General features: G+C 40.0%; 1 protein-coding gene across 1 annotated transcript in view; it reads right to left on the bottom strand.

The window, feature by feature from the left end:
• Positions 1-3,612: 3,612 nt before the first annotated feature.
• The window catches only part of LOC113099029 (GTPase IMAP family member 7-like), a 48,520-nt gene continuing 32,165 nt past the window's right edge, over positions 3,613-19,967 (bottom strand). Inside the window, exons 2-5 of the mRNA XM_026264080.1 lie at positions 14,852-15,443; positions 9,743-11,000; positions 5,651-5,710; positions 3,613-4,417 (exon numbers count right to left, since the gene is read on the bottom strand). Of these exons, the coding sequence (XP_026119865.1) occupies positions 10,012-11,000; positions 14,852-15,422 (1,560 nt within the window). The 5' untranslated portion in view covers positions 15,423-15,443 and the 3' untranslated portion in view covers positions 3,613-4,417; positions 5,651-5,710; positions 9,743-10,011. The remainder of the gene's footprint in view (positions 4,418-5,650; positions 5,711-9,742; positions 11,001-14,851; positions 15,444-19,967) is intronic.

The raw sequence follows: 19,967 nt of genomic DNA, 5'->3' as shown, positions 1-19,967 counted from the left end.
ACTGCTCCCGACACTGCACGGTGCATCTCCACCGTCATTGGTCCCGCCCTGACTCTTGGCGTGACCTTCATCCTATACAGGATACTCAACGGATGCAAACCTCTACAGCCAAACTCATGACAACTGTGGCTGGAGGTCTCCGATGGAATCCCCGGAAAAGGGACGCAAAGTCAAAGACAATACCGAACCTCACCAAGCTGAATCCTCAGCTTCAGGAACCACCTGTCATCATGACCCACCTGCTGCATGACCATCACAATTCACTTGTCATCTGCCCATCCTGATGATTGCCGTCCGATGATGTCCACACAGGGACTTCATCTGAGGGAAGGGGGATGTGTAACAGATATGCAGATCATCGAATCATGTGTTTAATTCAGATTTTCCAAATGAAACTCTTTTTGCACCAAGTGCCTGGCCTGGCGCCAGCCTGGCTGGACTTAAATTATTTACGATGCCCATGCGAGCTTCAAAGAAGAAATGAAAACCCCCCAACCACATTCCAACACTGGAGACAAAGGAACTTTTCGTATAAGTTCCTTACTTTCATTTTATTATTAATATGTATTTTAATTATGTTTATGGATTGCATAAAATGGTTAATCCTTGTTATGTGAAGAGTATAAGTTGCAAGCTCATACTTTAGGAAATGTCTCTCCTCACTTTAACCTCCTCAAAGAGAGCCACGTTTCTGCAACCCCCATCTTTGCAGGTCGTAAAACTTTACGACCACACTGGAGAGGAGAGAAGCCAAATCTTCTCCCCAATGCATTCTATGGAATGAATTCGTTACCTGTTAGTTTTTATGTTGTATAAATGTATTACGTATTCCCTTTTGGTACATTTAGATGTTTCCCAACATCTGCAGTGTTATCATGTTTTAAGCAAATCTTTAAATGTTTAATTCTACATTTGAATGTAACTTCATGTTTTGATCACATATATCTATTATGTTTAGTCTTGTTCTAATCGTCATGCTCTGACAGACCCATTTATCTAGAGCAAAGTAATGAAATATGTATGTTACCTGAATTACAAACTTGCTAGAATAATCCCTGGAATTTGGACAAGCCCTAGATCTCCAGGGGGGGGGGGGCTGTCTTCACAGAGACAAAGGAACTTTTCCCTCCATTTCAGATCGCGGACTTTCATTGGCTGTTTACGCGAAAAAGGGGCGTGAACCATTTCAAGCCATAAGAACGACCGAACAAGGTCCGCCTCTCTCTTCTTCCTCTTCTTCCTCTTCTTGGTTCTCGGACACGCTGCTCTCCTGTGCGACCCTCCGCGCGGCCTCGTGCCGCGCTCATAGCGCAAACCCCCTCAGCACAGGGGCAGAGAGAAAAAGCCATTTTAATGGCTCCTTTAGAAGCTTTCATTTCGTTCGTTTTCTTTTCTTTTCTTTACTAAGTTTATTCAACTATTCGCCTCTCCACGCAAGGAAGACGAATTCTGGAACAATGTTTGTTGAACCTTTCAAATACCGCGCGAGGACAGAACAAAGGACCACGTGCTCCACGCTCACGCCAAGAGCCAGCGCAGCGTGCACGCGCGTCACATGGCCTCCGGCACACGCCTGCTGTTTTCAAAAGGACAAGCGCACAAAGCTTCACAAAAAGACCACGCTCATGCGCTGGGCCATGCAAGTATCACTTTTCTATGGAGATTTAAATGCTGGTTTAAAGTGTTGTTATGATCTGATTTGTTGTTGGCTTCCAAAAGTTACTGACTATGATTTTCATACCTGAGCTCCTTATGTGATCTCATTCTATTTTCTCTCTCTCTCTCTCTCTCTCTCTCTCTCTTATTCGGATTCGTTATGTATTGTATAAAGCTTACTGTTTGTATTGTCGTACGCATATTTACTCTGTGTGATTTGTAGTTTGATGTATTACTAGTTTAATTATTAAAAACCCATATACTGACGATTGGCTTGGACTCCACCCCACTCACATTACCAGTCACTGAGATGTTTGACCTATAGCTACAAGCTCTAAATTTAGAAACTAAATTTATCATAAGGATAGGATAATATTTTCATGGCCAGAGAATACTTTTCCTTGAATTATAAGGCGTGATAACTTTATTGAAAATTGATAGGTCTACAGTGGTTTGCTGGACATACCACGGTTTGATTTGCAGTAATTTACAGTAAGAGATATCACAATAATTGATATGAAGAATGTAATATTGACATATTAATGAGTAAGTTACAGTGCCCTGTGATTATTTATTGTTATAGGCAATTGAGCTATTTTTCATAATCAATCAAATTTAATGTAACTGTCATCTGAGATTTAAATTAATCATATTCCTGATTAATTATTCAAATTCCCTATATATCATTTGAGTTAATTACTATGTAAAACTCATTGTTGTTACAACTAGGTGGAGGTAACACTAGGTGGAGGTAACACTATGTGGAGGTATACACCAGGTGGAGGTAACACTAGGTGGAGGTAACACTAGGTGGAGGTAACACTAGGTGGTAACACTAGGTGGAGGTAACACTAGGTGGAGGTATACACTAGGTGGAGGTAACACTATGTGGAGGTATACACCAGGTGGAGGTAACACTAGGTGGAGGTAACACTAGGTGGAGGTAACACTAGGTGGTAACACTAGGTGGAGGTAACACTAGGTGGAGGTATACACTAGGTGGAGGTAACACTAGGTGGAGGTATACACTAGGTGGAGGTAACACTAGGTGGAGGTAACACTAGGTGGAGGTAACACTAGGTGGAGGTATACACTAGGTGGAGGTAACATTATGTGGAGGTAACACTAGGTGGAGGTAACATTATGTGGAGGTAACACTAGGTGGAGGTGGTGTGCAAGAACAGAAGCTGTAGGACAAAGGAAAACAAAAACAGTTAACTCTTGCAGCAAGGCTTGCTAGATTAGTCGTATAGTATACATGCAAAATTGCAACAAAATCAAGGTAGTTGTGATGCTGTTATTGCACAATGAATATTTACCATGAAAACCGCATGAATGAACAGGTGATCAGAATTCATTATTGTTCAGACTGCAAGCTTATGACACTTTAAATAGGACTGCATACCAGAACAGAAAGTACTGGACGCAGAGAAGGGATTTAACTTTAATGCGTGTGCATACAAGGAATTTGTTTTCGTGACAGAATCTCCGCAGTGCAACAGAATGACAGAGACAGAACAAAAAACTAATAATAAAAGAATAAAATAAATAAAAAATACAAATAAGTAGGTAAGGAATGACAATATACAAATTGACAATTGTATGGCAGGTATATTACGATGAGCAGTTATGCATGTACAGGTATATTATATGCAAAGATTTAAGTGTTAGATAAATAAGTGTATGTGTATATAAATATAAAGGTGTAGTGTTCGCAGTTATTATCAGCTGTTCATAAGATGGATTGCCTGAGGGAAGAAACTGGTCCTGTGTCTGGTCGTTCTAGTGCTCAGTGCTCTGTAGCGTCGACCAGATGGCAACAGTTCAAAGAGGGAGTGTGCTGGATGTGAGGGGTCCAGAGTGATTTTAACAGCCCTTTTTCTCACTCTGGATAAGTACAGTTCTTGAATAGAAGGGAGAGTTGAACCGATGATTCGCTCAGCAGTCCGGACTACTCTCTGTAGTCTTCTGAGGTCAGATTTAGAAGCTGAGCTGAACCAGACAGTTACTGAAGTGCAGAGGATGGATTCAGTGATGGTGGAGTAGAACTGTTTCTGCAAGCAGCGCTGAGGTAAATAAATAACTGTAATATTGTATATAAGATTTCGATTACAGGGCAAATCAGAAAAACTGTGACTATTCATTCAGTGAGGCACTTTATTTCCAGACAGCCTTTCCCACAACATGTGCTGTGAATGATTACATCAGGCGATGCTCCAACCTCAGGAAATGATGGATTTATGATAAATCCACATTGCTCCACTTTTAAACTTGTGTGTTGAGGTGCTGCCAGTGTGACATAGGCTTTGCTGTTCCTTCATTGTCTATCCCCATCTGATAGCTGTTTTTAGCACACTGTTGACACCGTTGATGTGGCTGGTTTCTCAACACTAGCGGACTCAACGGCATGCATATTTGAAGCTGTTATTCTTCCTGCTCTTGATGTGTACCAGACAGATGATGGATGTTGCAGTCTCGTCTGAGCTTCAACTGCAGCTGCCTGTATCTCTGTTACTGCCACCTCTGCTTGGACCTTATCAACATTAGCGTGCATCATCCAGTAGGCTGGAACATCAGTGACAGTCTTGGTCACCCGTATCCGGACTGATACTTTGATTTTAAAAAGGAGAGCCCCAACATATGTGCAAGACTCTGCTATGCCAGCCATGCATGTGCAGTGTGCACGCTCTACTTGGCCACTGGAGCGGAGGATCACCCATGGGTTGAGCGGAGGTTCATTAAGGCATTGAGAGTGCAAAACCTATGATATATAGAAAACATTATGGTAAGTATGAGAAATTAATTATTAATAACACAAATATCTCTAATCATGTTATATGACACACACACCATGAACACACCCACCAGGGCTGTGCAATTAATCGCATGTGATTATCATGCACATCTCATCAGTAAAGCCGGTTTTGTGATTAGTAGTAAATCTCCATCGCCTGCTTTCAGAGGGAGCAGCATTTACTACACAGAGCCACAGTTCACTGACAATTTGTGCGAACAACCATTTTCTGCTCATTGATGAGGAAAATCTGAAGGCCCGGCACCCATCAATTTGTAAATTGCAGATGGGCCTCGAGAGATTAATAATTTTTTCATTGCTCAAATGTGTATGCACTGACACTACAAACAAGGTAAAAAAAACAGATCGGGGAAGGTTACGTGCAGCAGTTCGTTAAGATCATCTGACTGCTCTTTGTGTTTGTACGGATTGAGTTTATTGATTGTCTTAAATTTAAAATTAAAGTACCGTAACTTTGATTCCTTGTTGAGGTTTTTCTTTATATGTAATCTTACACTTGATTATTGTTTGGTCTATTGTTATTCCTGTTTATTACTGATGTATACTAATATGACGACTGACGAGCATGCCCCAAACATAGCTGCGACTACCCAGAATGCAATGCACAGTGACTTAGTTTCCCAAGCTCTATTCAGGATTTATTAAATAACCACACTCGAAGAATGAAATATATGTCTTAAATTATGACCCAATCAGGCAGTGACTGGCTAATTCTGAGGTTGTGTCCAGGCACTGACCTGTCTGTAGCCTAACATGTGATGTTATATTGCTAAAGTTATAATAAAGACCTAATATGAACACAACAATCATGCTTACCTTGCACAGAATTTTTTTTGAGAAAGCACTAAATAATTTCTTTTTGGTCCATATAGTTGTTGGCATTTAGAAAATGATTGCCCTTGCTGGTACTATTTGTCACAGTGTCTGGTCTGTGTTTCCCTAGGTGTCCACTAGTAGTCTCACTTCCCCTAAGGCACCTCACCGCAGACACTACATTTCTCACATAGCTTTGTCCCTTCATCACAGTTAATTGCACACCTGTTATTGCACTCAACTGTCTCCACTTCCTTCGTTATCCTGTCTATTTAAACCGGTCTGTTTTACTATGGGGCTCAATGGGGACCAGAAACTGTTGGGTGGCTGAACTCTCTAAGTAGATCATAAAGATCTATTACAAACCTGCATCTTTTTTCAGCTTGAGATCTGTTTCCTTTCACCTTCTGCACACTTGAGTTCTACCTGAAAATAAATGAGAGATGAAGGTCAAACAGACGTCTGAAGGCATGGAAGTTGATAAATATTGCTGGAGAACATTTTTACTGCTTAACAACAGCAGAAAATCAATGAGAACAGTAAGAATGCATCCAAAAAACACTGAGAATTGTGTTTAAATGTGTAAAATAGTTCTGATAGTGACTGGTAAAGACCTGCGGACACAGATTACAGTGAATGACTGTAAGGAACACGTTAAATAGAGCCAGACTGAAATTGGTTTTTTGATGCCAATACTGATATTAGGGAGTAAAAAAAAAAAGGCAGATATCTCTATACCGTTCAATATTCTTTGTGTATATTATAATACAGTACCAGTGAGTCCAAACATTTGACTGGTACTTCTTTTGCAATGATCAACATGGTTGTTTAAGAAATTAAATTCTACACACTGCTAATATACCTCTATATATAAATACAGTTTAAATTGCGCAATGTAATGTCCTTTGAATGTAATGTGTATATTGCCTTGGAACTGGAATCATGACGGAACTTCATGTGAAGTCCACTTCGCAGGGCACTTAAGGTTGAATAAGACAACGCTTGAATAGTGCCTGAACAAGAGACCTCCTTACTGAAGGGAAAGTGTTGACTGGTGTCACTATCTCGTGAACGTTGATGTGGATATATCGGCAACAGGCTCATATCAGCCAATAAAATCAGCAAAACGTTATATTGGCCGTGCTCTTATGTTAAATGAAGTATTAGTTTAACAGGGTTCGTACAGAAACTGCAAAATGAAATTCCAGGATTTTTTCATTTTCAAGGACTAATATCAGACATCACAATATCATTAATTTTCAAATTCTAATAAATACTAATAAAACTAAATGTTACAAATAAAGTGCAGCACATTCAAAGCCACGAGGATGTGGCAACTTCAAAAGATACTATGACAAAGATAACGCTTTCCCTATTCAAAATGATTCTTTAATGAATTTATGATTAACCTGAAGAATAAAAGCAAGTCAAGTCGTCATCTTTATTTATATAGCGCTTTAAACAAAACAGATTGTCAAATCAACTGAACAACATTAATTAGGAAAATAGTGTGTCAATAATGCAAAATGATAGGTAAAGGCAGTTCATCATTGAATACAGTGATGTCATCTCAGTTCAGTTAAATAGTGTCTGTGCATTTATTTGCTATACCATTCAGGGCTTTATAAGTAATAAGCAATATTTTAAAATCTATACAATGTTTGATAGGGAGCCAGTGCAGTGTGGACAGGACCGGGCTAATATGGTCATACTTCCTGGTTCTAGTAAGAACTCTTGCTTCTGCATTTTGGACTAGCTGTAGTTTGTTTACTAAGCGTGCAGAACAACCACCCAATAAAGAATTACAATAATCTAACCTTGAGGTCATAAATGCATGGATTAACATTTCTGCATTTGACATTGAGAGCATAGGCTGTAATTTAGATATATTTTTGAGATGGAAAAATGCAGTTTTACAAATGCTAGAAACGTGGCTTTCTAAGGAAAGATTGCGATCAAGTAGCACACCTAGGTTCCTAACTGATGACGAAGAATTGACAGAGCAACCATCAAGTCTTAGACAGTGTTCTAGGTTATTACAAGTAGAGTTTTTAGGCCCTATGATTAACACCTCTGTTTTTTCTGAATTTAGCAGTAAGAAATTACTCGTCATCCAATTTTTTATATCGACTATGCATTCCATTAGTTTTTCAAATTGGTGTGTTTCACCAGGCTGCGAGGAAATATAGAGCTGCGTATCATCAGCATAACAGTGAAAGCTAACACCATGTTTCCTGATGATATCTCCCAAGGGTAACATATAAAGCGTGAAGAGTAACGGCCCTAGTACTGAGCCTTGAGGTACTCCATACTGCACTTGTGATCGATATGATACATCTTCATTCACTGCTACGAACTGATGGCAGTCATATAAGTAAGATTTAAACCATGCTAATGCACTTCCACTGATGCCAACAAAGTGTTCAAGTCTATGCAAAAGAATGTTGTGGTCAATTGTGTCAAACGCAGCACTAAGATCCAATAAAACTAATAGAGAGATACACCCACGATCAGATGATAAGAGCAGACCATTTGTAACTCTAAGGAGAGCAGTCTCAGTACTATGATACGGTCTAAATCCTGACTGGTTAATCCTTTAAAGGACTTTTATGCTGCATTGAATAGGAAAACCAGAACCAGGAACACATCCCATAACACCCTATATACTTTCTACATCGTTAGAAGAATGGCATCTACGCTAATATTAGTCTGTTTCTCTCTTGTTCCGAGGTCACCGTGGCCACGAGATCCAGTCTGTGTCCAGATCAGAGGGTCACTGCAGTCACCCGGATCCAGTACGTATCCAGACCAGATGGTGGATCAGCACCTAGAAAGGACCTCTACTGCCCTGAAAGACAGCGGAGACCAGGACAACTAGAGCCCCAGATACAGATCCCCTGTAAAGACCTTGTCTCAGAGGAGCACCAGGACAAGACCACAGGAAACAGATGATTCTTCTGCACAATCTGACTTTGCTGCAGCCTGGAATTGAACTACTGGTTTCGTCTGGTCAGAGGAGAACTGGCCCCCCAACTGAGCCTGGTTTCTCCCAAGGTTTTTTTCTCCATTCTGTCACCGATGGAGTTTCGTTTCCTTGCCGCTGTCACCTCTGGCTTGCTTAGTTGGGGTCACTTCATCTACAGCGATATCATTGACTTGATTGCAAATAAATGCACAGACACTGTTTAACTAAACAGAGATGACATAACTGAATTCAATGATGAACTGCCTTTAACTATCATTCTGCATTATTGACACACTGTTTTCCTAATGAATGTTGTTCAGTGCTTTGACGCAATGTATTTTGTTTAAAGAGCTATATAAATAAAGGTGACTTGACTAGAAATTGTCATAGATACCATTTTTCTCTAAGAAGGAATATAATTGTGAGGATACCACCTTTTCTAGTATCTTGGACAGAAAAGGGAGATTCGAGATTGGTCTATAATTAACTAGTTCTCTGGGGTCAAGTTGTGGCTTTTTTATGAGGGGCTTAATAACAGCCAGTTTGAAGGGTTTGGGGACATATCCTAATGACAATGAGGAATTAATAATAGTCAGAAGAGGACCTATGACTTCTGGAAGCACCTCTTTTAGGAGCTTAGATGGCATCATACACATTTTTTTTTAGCTATATCATGCTCATAGACACTAGGGGTTTGACAATACATTTAGCTCATGAGAGGAGACAAAATACAGATACTTGGTTTACTAGAATGAGACAATTTTAATACGTCTTTTAAACCAAAAAAGCAAAACAACAATTGTATTTTTAAACATTTAAATAATCTAGAGACATAATTAATGATTATCTTGGTAATCTAAAACTACTGATCATTTTTGAAACTGATTATTTTTTAAACTTTATATCTATCTATTTAACTATTAGACAATAATTACTTTATTTTTATATTTAATTTGAACCAGTCATGACACGGATTTATTGAAAATCACTGTTATAATATATAATATGTCTATAAATAATATAAACATTAGTACATTAAATACTTAAGTACATTTTGTATTATAACAAATAACTGCAGAGGGCGCCTTCGGCCTCGTGATGTTTCACTTTAAAGCTTGATTCAAGGACATTTAAATGTTATTTTAATATATGGCCACCTGCAAACTCAGAGCTAGGTTTTTAACTTTTATTTTGAAATCATGAAATACAACAAATCATACAGGCTTAACAGAACTATATGAATGTATTATCCTGTATTTGCATAGTTTTATAAATATTTACATTGACACAAAGGGTTTATGAATGTTAAGCAACCCAAACACTTATTTAATATATACTGCCTTTTAAACATTCAAGTACATTTCAAGTACCTTTTCAAAAATATGTCAGTTTCCAAGGGTTTTCAAGGACTTAAATTTCCAAAAGTCAAATTCAAGTACTTGAAACACTTCCTCTGGACCCTTGTATAATACATAGAGTCTGCGTGTTCTTACCGGACTGCCTCTGATCTCGTGTGTCTCATCCGCTGGATGAAGCGGTTCGTTTCCAGCTGTTCTGCTGCATGACACACGAGCAGCTCTCTTACTGCTCCTCCGTTCATCTCTCTCTCTCTCCTGGTCTTCATTCTTCATCTCTCTGTCTCCAGTGTGAAAGATAAAGCTCTGCTCCTGTCGTTCTCTGCTATGGCTTCCTCTTCGGTCTCTTCTTTCAGTCATTCATCCATCAGCTTTTATTGGAAGTGCTGAAGAAGCCAGGAGTATCATCAACTACAGACACAGTTCTCTTTTTGTTTCTCCCCCTTTCTTCTCTTCTCTTCATCTCTCTGTCTCACTGCTCGAAGTCTTTCTTGTTCAGATCTCTCAGCTTCATACTCTGCTCTGAATCTCTCCTCCATCTCTTTTCTCACCCTCTCCATCTCCTCTTGTATTTGTTTCTCTTCTCTTCTTCTCTTCTCCTCATCTCTCTGTCGCCCTGCTCTAAGTCTTTCTTGTTCAGATCTATTAGCTTCATACTCTGCTCTGACTTTCTCTTCCATCTCTTTTCTCACTCTCTCCATCTCATGTATTTGTTTCTCCTCTCTTCTTCTATTCTCTTCATATCTCAGTCTCTGCTTTTCTTCTTCTTGTCTGAATTTCTGAGCGTCTTTGTACATCTGGTTAATGTAGTGTCCTCTATTCCGTGCTATCATTGAGTCAATCATCTGCAGGAGATCATTCACCTGCTCTCTGTTACTCATACTTCTATTGTTGAAGATATGATATCTGCCTCCACACCGATCGACTAGATCTCTTAATCTACAGTTCTCCTCAACGAGATCCACTACTGACCGTCCTTCCAGCAGATCTCCATGAGTGAAGAGAATGATGGAGTACTTTAACACATCCTGTCCCAACATCATCTCAATCATCTGAGGAATCTTCTGCTCCTGTTCAGTGAATCTGTCTATTACTCTCAACACAATGAGAAAAGCGTGAGGTCCAGGACTGGATAGATACACACTTCTGGCTATCTCTGTGACTAACTCTTCAGGTCTCATCTGTGTGTCAAAGAATGGAGGAGTATCTACTACAGACACAGATCTGCCTGAAACAGTGGCGTGACCCTCTGAACATACACGGATAACTGAACTCATACTCTGTACAGATATGAACTCTCTCCGTCCCAGGATTGTGTTTCCAGCTGCACTCTTCCCAACTCCACTTTTACCCAGAAGAACAATCCGTCGGGATGAGAGACGGTCAGCAGGAGCGTCTGGTTCAGGACAAAACCAAGTAAAGAAATGTGAATAAACTCTAAAGATCAATAATTCACTAACTATATGGTAATAACTTACTGCTATTTTCACTTCTGTTTCAGTTTTCATAACCATTTCTTACTATGTGTTAGTAAGTTTGTTTTTAAGCATTTGTGTTTGGCAGTGTTATTTTTTTAAGATTACTGATAAATGAATGTAGTTTGATTTGTACTAGTTAGGTATTTGATGTTGAATTATGCCTGAATAGGTCTTTTAGTAAGTTTACTAATATACACACACATACATACACATATATACATACATATATACACACACACACACACACACACACACATATATATATATATATATATATATATATATATATATATTATATATTATATATATATATATATATATATATATATATATATATATATATATATATATATATATATATATATATATATATATACACAGTCATGCCCACAAATATTGGCACCCTTGGCAAATATGATCAAATAAGGCTGTGAAAATTAATCTGCATTGTTAATCCTTTTGATTTTTTATTTAAAAAATTCACAAAAATGTATCCTTACATTGAATAATAAGAATTTAAAACGGAGGGGAAATATCATTATGAAATTAATGTTTTTCTCAAATATTCGTTGGACACAATTATTGGCACCCCTAGAAATTCTTATGAGTAAAATATCTCTGAAGTATATTAACATTCATATTCACAATTTTGAGCACTCCAGCATGATTATAAACATGAAATTATCCAGCCATTGCTTCCTGTTTCACAGAAATATAAAGTGGAGGGAAAACAAAGCCCAAATGCCCTTAATCATCCATCACAATCAGAAAAACCAAAGAATATATTTCTGATGTGCAGAAAAAGATGATTGAGCTTCACAAATTGGTGAAGTGGCTTTAAGAAAAGAGCTAGAGCAGTGACAATTCCCATTTCCACCATCAGGACAATAATTAAGAGTTTCCAATCAACAGAAAATGTTATGAATCTGCCTGGAAGAGGACGTGTGTCTATATCGTCCTAATGCATGGTGAGGAGGTCAGTTTGAGTGGCTAAAGACTCTCCAAGGATCACAGCTGGAGAACTGCAGCAAATAGTTGAGTTTCTGGTTCAGAAAACCTTTAAAAAAAATTGTCAAACAGAACCTACATCAACATGTTGTTTGGGAGGGTTTCGAGGAAAATTCTCCTAGCTCATCCAGAAACAAACTAAAGCATATTCAGTTATCAGACACGACTGGAACTTAAAATGGGACTGGCTTCTATGATCAGATGAAACTAAAAATGAGCTTTTTAGCAGTAAACACTCAAGATGGGTTTGGTGAAAACAGGGATAAAAAGCACCCCATGTGTACAGTGAAATATACAGCTGTATTTTTGATGTCGTGGGCCTATATTTCTGCTGGAGGTCCTGGACATCTTGTTTAGACACATGGCATCATGGATTCTATCAAATACCAACAGATAAAAAATCAAAAAGTGACTGACTCTGTTAGAAATCTTATAATGGGCCATGTTTGGATCATTTAACCGTACAATAATCCAAACACAAACCTCAAAAACAACACCGAAATGGGTCACTGAGCTCAAAACCATGCTTCTGCTACAGCCATTCCAGTCCTCTGACCTGAACCTTACAGAACATGAGAGGAGTGAACTGAAGAGGAGAAGCTGGGAATCTGAAGGGTCCGGAGTGATTCTGGATGAAAGAATGGTCTCTGATCTCTTGTCAGGTGTTCTCTAACCTCATCAGGTGTTATAGGAGACAGTTTTGAGCTGTCAAACTGGCAAATTGAGGTTTCAAAAAGTATTCAATAAAAGGGTGCCAATAATTGTGTCCAACGAGTATTAGAGAAAAACATTTATTTCATAATGATATTTCCCCCCATTTTAAATTCTTATTATCCAATGAAAAGTTAGATTCTTGTGAATTTTTTTAATAAAAAATCAGAAGGATTAACAATGCAGATTAATTTTCACAGCCTTTTTTGATCATATTTACCAAGGGTGCCAATATTTTTGGCCATGACTGTAATATATATATCGGTATGCGGTACGCATTATGTACCGAACGGTTCGTTGGACTAATTAATTATATATTTTTTTTAAAAACTGAGAAATATAATGATATGCATTCAACAAGGTAGCCCAATAACCCAAACGACGTAACAGGCAACGCCCCTGACACCCCCGAAGAAGAAAAAAACACCAACTTATATGTTTATGTTAGGCTACTCAGTCAGGCGCTCGCTCACTCAGTACGCACTGAGTGAGCGAGCAGTTCATGCACGGTACGCGGTGGCCAATGCGTTTAAAAGACCAGAAATAGAAGATCCTCCAATAACCAACAGGTCTGGTGTTTGGGTGCACTTTGGATTCCCTGTAAGCTATAATGGTGATGACAAGAGAGTGGTGGATAAAAAAAACAACGGTATGTCGCATCTGCAACATGACAGGGTACACCAGCGGGAATAAAAAAAAACAAAAAAGATAAACACCAGCGGGAATACTTGAAACATGTCAACTCATTTACTCCGACATCACCTTAGTGTGTCAGTATCTGGGGAAAGACGAAAAAAAGGAGAAACCTACATGCAACAAACCCCGCAGCATTTAGACAGACATTTCCAACGGATTCAAACAGGGCAAAAGACTACATTTACGTTACATTTACGTTATAGCCGCGGATATGAGACCTTACTATTTACCATTCATTCTATCATCACCATTATAGCTTACAGGGAATCCAAAGTGCACCCAAACACCAGACCTGTTGGTTACTGGAGGATCTTCTATTTCTGGTCTGTTAAATGCATTAGACATTTTGCAACGAGCCTTCAGCGCGTGCTGAGTGAGCGAGCGCCTTATATACATATACATATATGAACATATATGTTCTCGTCATGATGAATCTATCAACATCTGTCGGATTACAATAGGTTAATGTGAGCAAAAGTTATTACAAATTTTCTACATTTAATGCTAAAGGATACAATAGGTGACACCTTCAGTGCTTGGCCCCTAAATTATATGCCAACACATGCATACAAAAGCAGATAATAATGAATGTAATCCACTATTTACCTAAATGGTCTCTGAAACATTTTAATAGGGTACAAAGGGGCTAACCTTAAAGTTTAAAACTTTAAAAAATTAAAGTGCTATTCACTGCACCTAAAATATATATTTGCAGAAAAAAGATATACATTCAAATGCAGTATAAGTTAAAATAATGGGTTTAAAAAGATAATCTCTAAGTGAATACTTACCACTTTAGCATGGTTTGTACATTACACAGTTTTTTTTTCTTATTTAGAAAAATATAATACAATTTTGTTCTATATATATATATATATATATATATATATATATGTGTGTGTGTGTGTGTGTGTGTGTGTGTGTGTGTGTGTGTGTGTGTGTGTTTGTACTTTCATTAAAATGTTAATATAAAAAATACATTTTAAAATACAGAAACACAATGTTTTAATAAGTAAATATTCTGAAAGTTTTTTAATGTTTTTCTCTAATATGAACACCCAAAATAATATATATTTACCATCTGAATCGAACCATGTCATGTCAACAAATTTTTGCGATTCTCCTTTGCTACTTAAATCTACAACATTTTTTAAACATCATAAAATATTAGATCAAGCAAGCACAGAATCAACTTTGCACTGGGTGCAACTGTGTCTAGGATCAGACAAAAATACATGTGCATCTTGAAAAGAGAATGTTTTGGAAAGTACTACGCCACATTTTTGTACCACCTAGTGGTTTCGAGGAAAATAATATCAAAGACACCTTTAGCCTCTCATTTAATAACACTCACCTTTTATGCTCTGGGTACATTTTTCAAGTAGCTGTCTAGCTTGTACACTTGGTCGTTTCGTCTTGTTGTTGAACACATGGTATCTCTGATCATATTTCTGAACGACTTTCCTCAGTGGCTCAGACTGATTCATATATTCTTCTATTGTCATGTTTTCTTCCTCCAGTTTGTCTCCTCTGGTGAAGAGAATCCAGGTTTTCTTCAGACGCTCGTCTCCCAGCAGCTTCTCAATCTTTTCCACAGCTTCTCTCTCTTTTCCTGTGAATCTGTCGACTTTGATAACTAGCAGAAACACACAGGAATCTGATTCACTTTCCTGAAAAGTCTTTAGAAATTTCCTCTGAATCTCATGATCACTCTCTGTGCCAAACAATCCTGGTGTGTCATAAACAGTGACCCATCGTCCACAGACCGTCCCAGATTCCACAGCTACGTCTCGTGTGACTGAAGAAGAGCTTTTCTTTGATTTGAAAGCTTCTTTTCCCAGGATTGTGTTTCCTGAAGCACTTTTCCCAATCCCTGATCTTCCCAGTAACACCAAATTCAAACCTCTGATCTTTTCTGCCATCATGGATAGGTGGCATTTAACATGCTGCAAGACAAAAATGTTCACATAATAATGTCAGTCAGCAGATGAATCTTACTGTTTACCTGTTAAAGGGCTGTCAATATCTACAAGTGTGGAATAAGGAAATGTTTTTATTTTGGACAAGTGTACATCTCATATGACTAAATTCTGACCATAATATTATTCATCTGTTCCTGCCAATCTAGTAAACCATTAATTAGGTTTAAGGATGCCCCCCTAACAGTCGACCAACCATTAGCGGTCAAGAAGAGGCTTAGGTGACCAGAATTGCATTAGTTAATTAGTCAGAGATTCAACAATAAAACACTACACAGGATGTGGTGGAATAACACAGTCAATGACTGACAAACTGTTACCAGCATGTCTTCATGGTCTTCTAGTGCTCAGCAGATATATCGGCCAATATTTGGTATTTTTCAAATATCGGCATTAGCCAATAAGTTTTTCTGCTTGGCCGATGTGTCAGAGGCAGGACTTTTATTTTGACGGATTAAGTCGGCCTAATAATCAGATAGAACTGTTAAACAAAGGAACTAATGTATACAAAAAGTATTTTATCGATTGCTTTTGTATTATTAGTAATAGAAAGGCAAACATTATAATACTTTCACGTTTGTCGTCAGCATTAAGCAAATACACATTTACATCACTTAAACAAATCTTTGAATGAGAAACCTTGCAACTTCGAATCCAGCTGTGGGATCTTGTATAGTGTGCATGTGTGAGATCCAATGATCACTCTAGAAAACGCTTCAAATTTGTTCATTTTATTAACTTAATTATTTGGATTATTCGCTGGTCTTACAGCAGATCTTAGCATTCTCTGCTAAACTAACATTCTCTGTCTGCTATTCCAGTAGCTACTAGTCCAGCCAGTTTTATCCTTAACTCCAGATTTTTCTACCAGGGTTTACTGTGCATGCACACATCAATATTGCATCCCTTTTCTCATGCTAAACAACGATATTTAATGTATTTGCATTATGGTAAGAGTAGGTTTAAGGTTAGGGAAGGTGTAGACTTTAATAAAACGCAATCTAACAGGTAGAAACAATTGTTTATTGTTGGTTTCCTGAAGCTGTATCCTTTCTGGCTGTAAATACGAATGTAACGGATGAGCAGTTCATTGATTCATTGGTTCTGAACTAATGATGTATTTTGATCCTGTTTTGCGAGGATTATAATTTGCTGACTTGTAAATTGGAAATGTTTTTGGAATTAATGTTCTCAAATAGAGTCATGAGTTTGTAACCCTACCCCTGACCAGGTCATAAAACTTTATGACCCAACTCGGAGCAACAGGAAAGTCCAGCTCACTGGAATTCTTGTAAAAAAGAGAAAAGTACCTTTTCTCCAGGTATTCTAAATGTATTGAGTATTGCCTTTTTGTGCATTAGATGTTTTCCCATATCAAATTGGAGTATCTGCAATTTTATCGTGTGTTAATCAAACTTTAAATGTGTGTAATTCTGCATATGAAGGTAACTTCATGTTTCTATCATTTATATACGTCACTTTTGGTGTAAAAAAAAATCATCACGCTTTGACGGACTCACTTATGCATAGGAAATTACAGTAAAATGTATTAATCTGGAATTATCAACTTGCTAGAATATAATAGTTCCCGCTCCAGATCGCGGACGTTCATTGGTTGTTCGTGCAAACAGAGGCGTGAACCAGTCGATGAATAAGAGAACTGAGCAAGGAAGTGCTCTGCGCTTCTCTTCTCTTATTCTCTGCACTTCCGTCGGGTAGTTGATCTCAGCACTGTGGCTGAGAGAACAGCCTATTCTCATGGCTCCTTAAGAGAGCTTTCATCTCTGTTATTTATATTTACTCTGTCAGAATCATAGTTTGATGTAGCATTAGTTCAATTATTAAAATCCGATATATATTCATGATTGCTTCCGTCTAAAATGCTCACATCACGAGTCAATGAAATGTTTGATCTTAGCTACAAGCTTATTGTTACTTTTCAGTAACCTAAATTTTGTGGTCACTGCTCCGGATGTGTGTTCACTGTGTGTGTGTGTGTGTGTGTTCACTGCTCCGGGTGTGTGTTCACTGTGTGTGTGTTCACTGCTCCGGGTGTGTGTTCACAGTGTGTGTGTGTGTGTTCACTGCTCCGGGTGTGTGTTCACTGTGTGTGTTCACTGTGTGTGTTCATTGCTCCGGGTGTGTGTTCACAGTGTGTGTGTGTGTGTTCACTGCTCCGGGTGTGTGTTCACTGTGTGTGTTCACTGTGTGTGTTCATTGCTCCGGGTGTGTGTTCACAGTGTGTGTGTGTGTGTTCACTGCTCCGGGTGTGTGTTCACTGTGTGTGTTCACTGCTCCGGGTGTGTGTTCACAGTGTGTGTGTGTGTGTTCACTGCTCCGGGTGTGTGTTCACTGTGTGTGTTCACTGCTCCGGGTGTGTGTTCACAGTGTGTGTGTGTGTGTTCACTGCTCCGGGTGTGTGTTCACTGTGTGTGTTCACTGCTCCGGGTGTGTGTTCACAGTGTGTGTGTGTGTGTTCACTGCTCCGGGTGTGTGTTCACTGTGTGTGTTCACTGCTCCGGGTGTGTGTTCACTGTGTGTGTTCACTGCTCCGGGTGTGTGTTCACTGTGTGAGTTCACTGCTCCGGGTGTGTGTTCACTGTGTGTGTTCACTGCTCCGGGTGTGTGTTCACGGTGTGTGTGTGTTCACTGCTCTGGGTGTGTGTTCACTGTGTGTTTGTTCACTGCTCCGGGTGCGTGTTCACTGTGTGTTTGTTCACTGCTCCGGGTGTGTGTTCACTGTGTGTGTTCACTGCTCCGGGTGTGTGTTCACGGTGTGTGTGTGTTCACTGCTCCGGGTGTGTGTTCACTGTGTGTTTGTTCACTGCTCCGGGTGTGTGTTCACTGTGTGTTTGTTCACTGCTCCGGGTGTGTGTTCACTGTGTGTGTTCACTGCTCCGGGTGTGTGTTCACGGTGTGTGTGAGTTCACTGCTCTGGGTGTGTGTTCACTGTGTGTTTGTTCACTGCTCCGGGTGTGTGTTCACTGTGTGAGTTCACTGCTCCGGGTGTGTGTTCACTGTGTGTTTGTTCACTGCTCCGGGTGTGTGTTCACTGTGTGTGTGTGTTCACTGCTCCAGGTGTGTGTTCACTGTGTGTGTGTGTGTGTGTGTTCACTGCTCCGGGTGTGTGTTCACTGTGTGTGTGTGTTCACTGCTCCGGGTGTGTGTGTGTGTTCACTGCTCCATGTGTGTGTGTGTGTTCACTGCTCCGTGTGTGTGTGTGTGTGTTCACTGCTCCGGGTGTGTGTTCACTGTGTGTGTGTTCACTGCTCCGGGTGTGTGTTCACAGTGTGTGTGTGTGTGTTCACTGCTCCGGGTGTGTGTTCACTGTGTGTGTTCACTGTGTGTGTTCATTGCTCCGGGTGTGTGTTCACAGTGTGTGTGTGTGTGTTCACTGCTCCGGGTGTGTGTTCACTGTGTGTGTTCACTGTGTGTGTTCATTGCTCCGGGTGTGTGTTCACAGTGTGTGTGTGTGTGTTCACTGCTCCGGGTGTGTGTTCACTGTGTGTGTTCACTGCTCCGGGTGTGTGTTCACAGTGTGTGTGTGTGTGTTCACTGCTCCGGGTGTGTGTTCACTGTGTGTGTTCACTGTGTGTGTTCATTGCTCCGGGTGTGTGTTCACAGTGTGTGTGTGTGTGTTCACTGCTCCGGGTGTGTGTTCACTGTGTGTGTTCACTGCTCCGGGTGTGTGTTCACAGTGTGTGTGTGTGTGTTCACTGCTCCGGGTGTGTGTTCACTGTGTGTGTTCACTGCTCCGGGTGTGTGTTCACAGTGTGTGTGTGTGTGTTCACTGCTCCGGGTGTGTGTTCACTGTGTGTGTTCACTGCTCCGGGTGTGTGTTCACAGTGTGTGTGTGTGTGTTCACTGCTCCGGGTGTGTGTTCACTGTGTGTGTTCACTGCTCCGGGTGTGTGTTCACTGTGTGTGTTCACTGCTCCGGGTGTGTGTTCACTGTGTGAGTTCACTGCTCCGGGTGTGTGTTCACTGTGTGTGTTCACTGCTCCGGGTGTGTGTTCACGGTGTGTGTGTGTTCACTGCTCCGGGTGTGTGTTCACTGTGTGTTTGTTCACTGCTCCGGGTGCGTGTTCACTGTGTGTTTGTTCACTGCTCCGGGTGTGTGTTCACTGTGTGTGTTCACTGCTCCGGGTGTGTGTTCACGGTGTGTGTGTGTTCACTGCTCCGGGTGTGTGTTCACTGTGTGTGTTCACTGCTCCGGGTGTGTGTTCACAGTGTGTGTGTGTGTGTTCACTGCTCCGGGTGTGTGTTCACTGTGTGTGTTCACTGCTCCGGGTGTGTGTTCACAGTGTGTGTGTGTGTGTTCACTGCTCCGGGTGTGTGTTCACTGTGTGTGTTCACTGCTCCGGGTGTGTGTTCACTGTGTGTGTTCACTGCTCCGGGTGTGTGTTCACTGTGTGAGTTCACTGCTCCGGGTGTGTGTTCACTGTGTGTGTTCACTGCTCCGGGTGTGTGTTCACGGTGTGTGTGTGTTCAC

This window comes from Carassius auratus, unplaced genomic scaffold (assembly GCF_003368295.1).
Source record: "Carassius auratus strain Wakin unplaced genomic scaffold, ASM336829v1 scaf_tig00216838, whole genome shotgun sequence".
Lineage (NCBI taxonomy): Eukaryota > Metazoa > Chordata > Actinopteri > Cypriniformes > Cyprinidae > Carassius > Carassius auratus.
This window is presented reverse-complemented; position numbering and strand designations above follow the sequence as displayed.